At 41.4% G+C, this 12,242-nt stretch overlaps 1 protein-coding gene across 3 annotated transcripts in view; it reads right to left on the reverse strand.

The window, feature by feature from the left end:
* inpp4b (inositol polyphosphate-4-phosphatase type II B) overlaps positions 1-12,242 on the reverse strand; it is a 589,015-nt gene that overhangs the window by 288,198 nt on the left and 288,575 nt on the right. For all 3 annotated transcript variants that reach the window (XM_033050984.1, XM_033050903.1, XM_033012170.1), the window contains exon 6: positions 6,722-6,840. In XM_033050984.1, coding sequence (XP_032906875.1) covers positions 6,722-6,840 — 119 coding nt within the window. The remainder of the gene's footprint in view (positions 1-6,721; positions 6,841-12,242) is intronic.

The raw sequence follows: 12,242 nt of genomic DNA on the forward strand, positions 1-12,242 counted from the left end.
CCCAGGCAACATTCTAGTAAATCTCCTCTGTACTCTCTCTATTTTGTTGACATCCTTCCTATAATTAGGCGACCAAACATTTTACGAACATTGAACTCTCCAATCTTAGGTAACTACTAAACCACCACCCCCTCCCCCCACAAACATTCTCTCCCCCCCCCCCCCTCCCCTTCTCTCCTTTGTCGCACTTGGACTCACTCCTATTTCCCCCTCGCTTTCCTCTTCCACCACTATTCCCAACTCTTAAATCCCCCTGTCTTTTCTTCATTGTCCTTTGTCAAACTATATGCCAATCAACCCCCCTCCCCCTCAACTGTATCTATCTTTTGCTTGCTTTACACTATCAATTTGAAGAAGGTCCCAACACAAAACATTAACTATCCATGTTCTTCAGAGATGCTGCCTGACCTGCTGAGTTACTCCAGCACTTTGTGTATTTTTTTGCAAAACCAGCATCTGCAGTTCATTGGAGATACATACTAATTCTATGTTATCCTCATCCCCTCTCTATACACTAGAGGCAATTTACAGAAGGGCAATTAACCTACAAACCTGATGTCCTTGGGATGTGGGAGGAAAGTGCAGCGTAGGTTCACGAGATTGATCCCTGGGATGGCGGGACTGTCATATGAGGAAAGATTGAAAAGCTTAGGCTTGTATTCACTGGAGTTTAGAAGGATGAGGGGGTATCTTATAGAAACATATACAATTATAAAAGAACTGGACAAGCTAGATGCAGGAAAAGTGTTCCCAATGTTGGGCGAGTCCAGAACCAGGGGCCACAGTCTTAGAATAAAGGGGAGGTCATTTAAGACTGAGGTGAGAAAAAACATTTTCACCTAGAGAGTTGTGAATTTATGGAATTCCCTGCCACAGAGGGCAGTGGAGGCCAAGTCATTGGATGGATTTAAGAGATAATTAGATAGAGCTCTAGGGGCTAGTGGAGTCAAGGGATATGGGGAGAAGGCAGGCACGGGTTATTGATAGGGGACGATCAGCCATGATGACAATGAATGGCGGTGCTGGCTCGAAGGGCCGAATGGCCTATTTTCTATGTTTCTATGAAACATCCCATCCTTCTTAGGTAGACCCAGGGGTCAAAGATGACTCACTTCAATCACAGTTATGTGGTCTTTCATGTTGCTGATGAGGTGAATGTAGGCTTTTGGGTGCCTGGGTTGAGGGTGAATCTGTAAATAGGACTGTCAGTTAATTGCTCAAACACCTGGCTCTTTCCATCTGCACATATAACTAAGTATGGCATCATTGCATGGCCTATTCAATCATGTGCATCTCGTTATCTGCATGTGGGTGGTCTGAGGAAAGTCGAATAAACCAGACAAGCCTTGTGGTGTTCTCTGTGTCTCCTGAGTGTTGGTAAATCCAGCGTTTAGGCTGCTTTGCTACAAACCAGGAGACTGAAGATAAAATAATTCTCCTGGACAACTAACAGGATCTCAAGTGGCTTTAAAAAAATAACTAGGAAGCCTTATTGGAAGTCAGTCATATCACACTTTCCTTTATGGCATTAAGTAAATGAAATTCATTTTTCTCCTCAAAGCAAAATCCAACAGCAAACATCATTATGAAAAAATCGAGACAGACACAAAAGGCTGGTGTAACTCAGCGGGTCTGACAGCATCTCTGGAGAATGTTTCGTGTCGAGACCCTTCAATCGACTGGAGTTTTCTGGATTCGAGTCATCCTCATGCACTATGTGATTTCTGAGGTGAAGGTGCACAGAATTATACCTTTTGTGGAATTGCAAAGGAAGTTGAATCACATTGTTCGTGAGCAACCATTGTTACCCACTCCTGGGACAATCTTGGCCTCCTCAGCGTGGCACCAGATTAGCACCCTTGTCAGCTAAGTATCATACTCGCATTCTGCAGGCCAACCTACTGGGTGCTGCACCACCAAGGCAAGTACACAAGATAATAGGAGCAGGAGTAAGCCACCAAGCCACTCAGAAACTAAATTATATATATTTATTAAAAGATACTATAAAATAATTGTAAAATCTCTTATATTTTGAAGTATTTCTGTGAGGGTATTACAATATAAGAAGATTAAATTAAGGGGCTGTCCCACTTGGGCGACCTAATTGGCGAGTTTAGAAGAGTTTGAAAAATGGACATGTTGAAGACCTCCTTCGACTATGTAGAAGACCTCCTTCAACCTCCTTCGACTATGTTGAAGACCAGCTTCAACTAGCTACGACTAACTACGACTAACTTCAGGAAGATTTTACACCGATAAGTGGAGAGTGTAGACAACCTCCTTCAATCTCCTTTGACCTCCTTTCGACTATGTTGAAGACTATCTACGACTACGACTACCCTCGATTACCTACGACTAACATGCCGACCTACTACGACTAAACCTACGAGTAAAAAAGTATCATTTTTTTCCATGGCGACCTTTTTTTACTCGCGGGCATTTTTAACATGTTGAAAAAAAAACGCCGCGACCTGGCTGATGCCTCGGGTACGCGGAGACCACTCTCGAGCATGAAGGAGAGTTACGAACACCTCCTACGACCTCGTGTCGACCATGTTGCGAGTATGAGTCGAGGGCAAACTCGCCAGAACTCGCGGATTAGGTCGCCCAAGTGGGGCAGGCCCTTTAGGCCCGATAGTTGGACAGGAACTAATGGAGCACATGATTAAAAACACATGTAGATATTATATACAAAAATGTACAACATCTTCAGACTACTTTCCTGTGGGACAACTTGCTGAAATTCATGTCAATGTAAGTATTTGCCCTTGATGTGGTGGTGAATGCAATATGAATACTAAATTCCTGACAGAAGCAGGATTTCTGTGTAAAATCATGTATGCACAAAGATCCACAAAGTTTCTGTTAGTTTTCCAAAGTAATGGCATTGAATGCCAATAGATTTGTTGCCATTACTACCACAAATCCTAAACCATTTGGGATAACCGATGGCTTGTTTAAATATACATCTTAAAGGAAGAGAAGGTTTGGTAGGTTTGTGGAAGGGCTTCCAAAGGTAAGGCCACACCAGCTGAAGGCCGTCACATACCAATGGGACGAAGGAAGGTGGGAATATACAAGAGTATTGATATGGTTGTAAAATTGAATCCAATTACAGAGGTAGAAATGACTACAGTAGATAGATGTGCGTGGATGAGAATTTTAATTTATGGAGGGTGTAAGGTGGGAAACTGTCCAAATTTGTATTTTAGAACTTTTGTCTCCTGCGCGGTTCTCTACTCTCTGCTACTGAATGATAATATTGAGGTATTTAATGATGTCATCATTCAGAAAGAATACCATCCCCCACCTACAGAAAAACATAACAGGAATATTTCAACACCACAAAGAACCAAAACAACCCAAATCAACGGCCTCCCATATCCTAAACAAATCACCTGTGTTGTCAGAGGCAGTGCCATGACTGGACCTAACTAACATATGTATTGGTGTGCGCAGTTACAAAGAGCAGCCTCAACAATTAATATTGCTGGTTTGCCAGTAATGGCTCACTGCCATTGATTGCAAGCTACTAATATAATTACAGAATAATGCACACATCCTGTCCCATCCCCGTCCTGTTTCTGATTAACATGGTAAGAATGCTCTGTCTTTTATAGATGCTGGGACAATTAGTTACATGATGAATATGATGTCATATCATTGTTAAACATGCTTGTTAAACACTCTGCTAGAACATGCAGATGAAATATCACATTTTGACAACATCACGCTAACATAATGATGAACTCGTTCCTCTTTGTACAGTATAATATCCTAGACTGGTATGCAACCTTCCCTCCATTGATGAACTGTACACTGCAAGGGCCAGGAAGCGAGTGGGCAAGATCATCTCTGACCCCTCCTACCCTGGCCACAAACTCTTTGAATCACTTCCCTCTGGAAGGCGACTCCGGACTGTCAAAGCTGCCACAGCCAGACATAAAAACAGTTTTTATCCACGAGTAGTTGCTCTACTCAACAGCCAAAAATCTGTAGCCTCCCTTTGATCTGGTATTTTGTTGGTTCACATGTTTGATCAATGGTGTTTTATCATTAATGTTTTATTATTATTAATGTTTAGTGTTTTCTGAGTCATTTGTAACTGTCACTGTATGTCATGTTGTTACTTGTGGGCGGAGCACCAAGGCAAATTCCTTGTATGTGAATACTTGGCCAAAAAACTTACTTACTTACTTACCTAACTAAAACATTACAATGCACCACAAAATGAACAATTGTATTTCCAGCTTAAATACTCAAAGAAAGAATAAGCAATTCCAAGTAAATTTATAGCAAATCCTCCTATAGCTCAATTACAAAATAGTCACTTTTGAAATTGGTTATTCAGAACAAGGAGATGCAAAATTGGATCTAAGGACTTAGACGATTATTGCAATGAGTATTGTAATTGGCCTCATCATCCCTAGGTTAAAAATGTAAAATAAAACAATTCTAGATTCTTATCTTCAATTTATTGTTGTCTTCCTACTTTCTTATTTAATACCTTAGTTTAGTTTAGAGATAGCTCGGAAGCAGGCCCTTCAGCCCATCGAGTCTGCACGGACCAGCGATCCCCTTGCACTAACACTATCCTACACACACTGGGGATAATTTGCAAGTATACCAAGCCAATTAGCCTACAAACCTGCACGTCTTTGGAGTGTGGGAAGAAACCGGAGCTCCCGGAGAAAACCCACGCAGGTCACAAGCAGAACGTACAAACTCGATACAAACAAGCACCCATAGTCAGAATCGAACTCGGGTCTCTGGTGTGTTGTAAGGCAGCAAGTCTATTGCTGTGCCCCTTGGATTATGCCCACGCACCATGCCCACCAATCTGTTGGATTCTTATTTGAGTAATGACTGCACCTCAAAAGTACATAATTGTCTGGAAATTCTTTGGGACATTATTAGATCACAGAATTAATAGTCTAAATGCAATTCTTTTTTCCTTGATTAGCGATTCCTGCTGTAAAACTACAGGGTTCATTGTGATGCCAGCCACAGTCAAAATACCTGCTGGCACTGAATCGTCAAGAAATTGCGTACATCGTTACAAATCAGTGCCATTAGGGATAAAGAGGAGAAAATTGAAGGGTAATTCCATAGGTTTAAATTTGTTGAATGGGACAGTCACTTTTAGATTCCTAACTTGAAGGCCTTGTATAAATTTCATATTGGCGTATTTACAATATATCAAAAAAGACAACAACTTGCCCAGCTTTTTATGTACTGCTTTATAAGGCCAAAGGAATTTCAGTAAATACTTCAGTTCAAAAACCAGAAGCCTTATGTTCCATGAATTCAGTTCCTCCACATGCTTCCTGCAGAAAATGCTACGTTTCCTATTACAAGAACCAGGAAAATCAAACTGAGTTTCACTCAGCAAAATTAGACACCCACTTCAAAGGAAATTAAGCCACTACTTTTCAAACAGATGTTAAATCTGTGAAATCAAAATTGCTTTTTAATTTAACAACAGCACATTTTGCTTGTCATGAAATGACAAAGAGAGAGAGCAGTGACTGGTTTGAAATATGAAGTTACTGCCTCAAAGTGGCCAAAAGGTTGGCTTGCAGCAGCTGAATTTGCACGCTACAGGGAGCTGAGTGATTAGATGAAACATCTTCAGCACCTGTCATATACTCCACATCTAAACAGAATGTAGCAGTTGTCATTTATTTGCTTGATGGCTTTTTTCCAAGCTTTTAACATTTCTTTTAAGAATGTTCCCCAGTACACAACTGCCTAGGTTACTTCTGTTAGTTTTAATCCATTGTAAAATACTTACTCCCAAAAGCCATCCAAAATCTTTGAGAAATTGCCTGCTTTATCTATTCTTTGCATTGAATTTGCATTCCACAGGATACCACAAAGAATGCCTTCTCTCCTTTAATGATATTCTTAGTCTGTTAAAGTAACACTTACATAAAAGGGCTGCATACTCTGCACACCAGATACTCATCTATATGTATTTTGCAATCTATCATCACTAAAATTGTATGGTGATGTATACGTTATTTATGAGTACTGATAAGCATACAGTATCTCTCTGCAATTCCTAAATCCATATTTGCACAAACCAAGGAACATCATAGCATAGTGATGTACTGAGGCACGATGCACACCTAGACAAGCCTGGAACTCGAAACATCGCCACATAATAAATAGCACATCATGAATCATGCAGGTAGGTTGCCAGAAATCAGCCCTGTGCCTTCAACAGATAGATCCAGGAGAAACAGACATCAGCATGTAAAACCCACAGGAACTACAGATTCTCTATTTCCATCAATCTATAAAAACTGTTTCATTTATGTTAAGATATGAATATTGTGCCCATTATGAAATGTCCTGTTTCAGTAAAAAAAATGTATTCAAATCAGGTCATTGTGCTCCCAGTTGGTATTTTCACAACGTGTTACTGAAGCACAACTGCTCTCAGTGAGAAGATTAAAAATATTAAGTTAGCAGTGGTTTCCAACACCCGACTCACATTTCCAGCAAAATTAAGCTCTCACATTTTGCTGGAAGCTTATAGTCTTAGTTCAAGTAAATGATTTAACTGTAACAAAAAGCTTACATTTCAACTCCAGATTCTACCCTTTATCCCATTAGTTTCTGGGCTGGGGGTGAAACTTCACAAATATGTGAGAATAAATATTGGGAAATCCATATACAGAAGGCAACTGAAATGATGTATCAATGATACACTTACCTCCACTGTTTCAGTATTAGAGTATCTGGTCAAGCTCTGGTGTGTGGGATTTATGACAGTGATCTGCACAAAAGCATTTGGTTTCCGATCACGAGGTGCCGTCACCAGTTCCTTGCATGCTGATAGAAAATGCAGAAAAGAAGTGTAAGCTGGACTTTTTAAAAAATAAATCAAGGGGAAAAAAGCTCACTTTTCAACAGTCTGGCTGCAGCCACAGCAGAACACTCTGCTCCACAGAGAAACTTTCCAACTAAAGGAAGTCCTTGGAAGCAAAGCTTATTGAAGGAAGTCACATGTCAAAGCTTGTTTAGAGAATTTTCCATAAATTATACCATCCTCTATTTGATTTCCTGCCAATGTTTCACTGACAAATGTTCTTCAGTTGTATGATCTGCACATGCATGGACATACAATGTACACTATCCATGTTTTATCAGGAAATAACTCACTCATCCATCTGCTACCCCACAGGATCCAATATAATTTTAAGCAGGGAAGAAGAAAAAGCTTCTTATGACTAGTTTTTGCATGCAGAAACCTGCTTGTCTTCAGTACTTTTCTGCCTTTCACTCAGTGTTGTTACATGCATAGGAATGGTTCCACCAACAGCCAGTAGCAAAAAGTGGAATTAACCCAATCGCAAATCTCAAAGGACGAGGCACAGTTTAATTTAGTTTTAATGATTCACAGAAACAAGAGATTCTCTAAATTAAAAGTGCATTAATGAGGCAGGAAACATTTTGGAAAACTGTCTTGGCTGGCTGCAAGCTGGTGCAGATCAATCAGCCTAATGCATTTGCCAGAAGGAATGTGGCTCAGGAAATGAAATCTGTGCCGCAGTGCACTTTAAACAGAATTCTCCAGGAGCACTGTTAAAATAACAGTGCACAGTAATCACACACCAATCAGTGAAACAGGATATCTGGGTAGAGGTTTTCACATAAAAGGTTTTCAAAGCAGAAACACTGTTTATTAATAATATTCAAAACATTGACTAAAATTATTTGGCAATATTAATTAAATGCCGAGTGTAGCTACTAACATTAGATTTGTAATGGAGTAATCATAGTAATGTTCTCCCACACCATAAGATTAATCATAGAACATAGAACAGAACAGCACAGGAATGATGTCTGTGTTGAACATAATGCCAAATTAAATTAATCCCATCTGCCTGCACGTATTCATATCCCTCCATACCCTGCATGTTCATGTGCCTATCTGAAAGCCCCTTAAATACTCTTAGTGTACATGCCTTGGCAGAAAGATGTAGGAACCTACCTCTCTCTGTATAGCATTTTTGCCCCATTGACCTTAACGCTAAGCCTCTTGCATTTCTAGCCTGGGGAAGAGATTTTGAATGTCTATCTATCTATACCTCCCATAATTTTATACACTTCCATCAGCTCTCCCCTCAACCTCTGACGCTCCAGAGAAAACAATCCAAGTTTGTCCATCCTCTCCTTACAGCTAATACTGTAAAATCCAGGCAGGATGGTAAACCTCATCTTCACCCTGTCCAAAGACTCTGAATCCTTTCTGCAATGAGGCGACAGGAAACGCACGCAGCACTCCAAATGCAGCCTAACCAAAGTCTTATAGGACTTCATCAAGACTTCCTGACGCTTATACTCAATACCACAACCAATAAAGGCAAGCGTACCATGTTTACTGTCTATCTACTTGTGTTTAAGAAGGAACTGCAGATGCTGGAAAATTGAAGGTAGCCAAAAATGCTGGAGAAACTCAGCGGGTGCGGCAGCATCTATGGAGCGAAGGAAATAGGCAACGTTTCGGGCCGAAACCCTTCTTCGGCAAAGGAAATATGCGGGTTCGTCGGCCCGAAACGTCGCCTATTTCCTTCGCTCCATAAATGCTGCTGCACCCGCTGAGTTTCTCCAGCACTTTTGTCTACCTTACTCTCTATCTACTCGTGTTGCGATTTTGAGGGAGCTCAGGACTTGGACCCCAAGATCCCTCTATACATCAATGCTGAAAACGATCCTGCCATTAACTGTGAACTTTACACTTATACATGACTTCCCAAAGTGCAACACCTTATTCTTGCCCAATTGAAAATGCATCCGCTGATTCTCAGTCCATATCTGTAACTGATCTACATCCTGCTCTATCCTTTGACATCCTTCTTCATTGTCTGCCACTCCACATTTGTTTGTGTTATCCGCATGCATAATGTTTCAAAAAACATGCACCCCCATGCCAATCATGTTGCTTTCACATCTTCCCATAATCTGTCTACATATGTGTTCCTCCATATTCTGCTGGCTAATGGATGGATAATAGAGGAACAGATATGTCGATTGGAGTGATTACAGCTATGTTTAAGCTATACCCATATCACCTCAGTGGATGAATCCTCCAGTAGGTCCTCTCTGAGTGCAGTTGTGACATTCTCCCCGATTACTAAGACCTTCCCCTCTGCATCTTCTCCTCGGCCATGTATTGGACTATTTTTCTATTTCTTGCCTCATTATTGTACGGTATAAGTAGTAATCCTGAAATTGCTGCTCATTGCCATGTGACTCACTCACTGCTGGATGCACTAACATCATTTTGTTGGCAGATTGAACCAGTTGAAACTAAGTCAGCTTTGTTAAAGCCATATCTGCACTTCTTAAAAGGGCTCTGTGGCAGCACAAAGTCTATGAAAGTAAGCATGCAGGTACAGCAGGCAGTGAAGAAAGCAAATGGCATGTTGGCCTTTATAACAAGAGGAATCGAATATAGGAGCAAAGAGGTCATTCTGTAGTTGTACAGAGCCCTAGTGAGACCACACCTGGGGTATTGTGTGCAGTTTTGGTCCCCTAATTTGAGGAAGGACATTCTTGCTATTGAGGGAGTGCAGCGTAGGTTTACAAGGTTAATTCCCGGGATGGCGGGACTGTCGTATGCTGAGAGAATTGAGCAGCTGTGCTTGTACACTCTGGAGTTTAGAAGGATGAGAGGGCATCTCATTGAAACATATAAGATTGTTAAGGGCTTGGACACGCTAGAGGCAGGAAACATGTTCCCGATGTTTGGGGAGTCCAGAACCAGGGGCCACAGTTTAAGAATAAGGAGTAAGCCATATAGAACGGAGACGAGGAAACACTTTTTCTCACAGAGAGTGGTGAGTCTGTGGAATTCTCTGCCTCAGTGGGCAGTGGAGGCAGGTTCTCTGGATGCTTTCAAGAGAGAGCTAGATAGGGCTCTTAAAAATAGTGGAGTCAGGGGATATGGGGAGAAGGCAGGAACGGGGTACTGATTGGGGATGATCAGCCGTGATCACATTGGATGGCGGTGCTGGCTCAAAGGGCCAAATGGCCTACTCCTGCACCTATTGTCTATTGTCTATTGTCTATAAAGACCAATGAATATGAAGCCAAGCTCATACCGAATATGTTTTCATTTGTTAGACCAACTAGGTTCATGATCCCTCCACTGCCATTCCACGAATGCCCTTGCAGTACCATGACAACCATCTAGCCTAGATGTTAATACCCATAGTGAAAGAGCACAGACTACAGGTAGGCTATTTAGGACAGAGATCATCTTCAGAAGTGTGAAGTTATTCACATAGATAGAAAGAAAAGGAAACAGAATAACGTGGAACTCAATGGAACCAGCCTCTGTGCCCTCGTCACCACCATACAGAAAAACTATGATCTTTTGTGGAAGAATTCACCCTCCCCACCACAGTGGACACTCGCTACCTACTGGGAGGACATAGGTACCAAACGACACAGCCATTCATGGGAGCAAAGCCTTGTGCCTTGTGATGTGGTTGCATGTGTGGGCCAGAACTAACCCAGTTCACAGCATGGCTGAATAAAAACCTTGACAACTTGAAAAAGCTTGTTTTAGTTTTGCCAGCTGTTAAAAAAAGACTTTTTGAAAGTTTCTGGAGGTCACTAACATGCTAAAATATTTAAAAACTATTGAAAGCGAATTATTCAATTGAAAAAAAAAGGATTATAGAAAGGTTAAAACATGTCACCTAAAAGACTTGTTAAAAATATTAGAGCAGCTCAATTAATTAAAACACATCTAAATTACTTTATACTTGCCATTCTCTCTGGGGTCTCACAGCCATTTGCGTCGATTCAAATGAATAGGCTGACTGTTCTTGCTCCTGCTCTATCTGGCACAGGTTTAGTGAGCAGATTCCCCAGTGTAACTGCTGAGATTTCATCAGCTTCATGCACTGCCACTGGACTGCATGTCAAGACCAGCTGGGGAATCATGGGCTGAACTCAGGCAGCAAACGCTTGGGAATTACGGGTTTGCATGGGTGTTCTAAAAATGCTGACACTAAGCAGGGCAAATAGCAGCTATTCATCATGGAACTGCCAGAGCTCCCCAGCAAGTTCTGACCAACATAGTATCTGTTAAATGGTAAGGAACCTGTGGATATTGGGATTACAAATCTTGATGTGTTTGTTTTGAAACACAAATAGGTTGAATTGCTGGTACAAAAGCTGGAAGCTAAATAATGTGCTGACCATCTGTGTAAGATGGCTTATGTAAGGAGGCATTGCTGCATTCATTCAACATTTTGGTGACAGCACACTTGGAACATAGTCTCCAGTTTTATTCTCTGCAGCCAAGGAGGATATACTCCTTCCTTTTCTCCAGAGATGCTGCCTGACCCACTGAGTTACTCCAGCATTTTGCATTCTCTCAGCATGACAGTCATATGCTGAGAGAATGGAGCAGCTGGGCTTGTACACTCTGGAGTTTAGAAGGATGAGAGGATACTTATTGAAACATATAAGATTATTAAGGGTTTGGACACGCTAGAGGCAGGAAACATGTTCCCGATGTTGGGGGGAGTCCAGAACCAGGGGCCACAGTTTAAGAATAAGGGGTAAGTCATTTAGAACGGAGATGAGGAAACTTTTTCACACAGAGAGTGGTGAGTCTGTGGGATTCTCTGCCTCAGAAGGCGGTGGGGGCCGGTTCTCTGGATACTTTCAAGAGAGAGCTAGATAAGGCTTTTGAAGATAGCGGAGTCAGGGGATATGGGGAGAAGGCAGGTACGGGGTACTGATTGGGGATGATCAGCCATGATCACATTGAATGGCAGTGCTGGTTTGAAGGGCCGAATGGCCTACTGCACATATTGCCTATTGTCTATTGTACCTATCTTAAGGATATATTCATTTTGGATGTGGTACAGATGTGATTTGCTTTTTCTAAATTCTGAGATCTGTGGAATTTGTCATGAGGCCAGAGTGGGAAGGGCAGGGCAATTCTCGTCAGAGTTTAAAAGAGTGTGAGGTGATCTAGAAATGTGTTCAGATAACTCCAAAATGCAGTAATGTGCTGCTAATAACTGCATGAACATATTCTGCACACATTTCTGAAGGCCTTAGCATTTATCACCACCACTCTGCCTGCATTCTGTGTAATATTGTCATATTTGCCATTGCTATATAATAACTGTAACTTGTCCCAGTTGGACATTGCCTACATTTTCAGCTAAATTTGTTGTTAACTCACAAAAGAAACAGCTCTTATT

The sequence above is a fragment of the Amblyraja radiata genome, chromosome 1 (genome assembly GCF_010909765.2).
Source record: "Amblyraja radiata isolate CabotCenter1 chromosome 1, sAmbRad1.1.pri, whole genome shotgun sequence".
NCBI lineage: Eukaryota > Metazoa > Chordata > Chondrichthyes > Rajiformes > Rajidae > Amblyraja > Amblyraja radiata.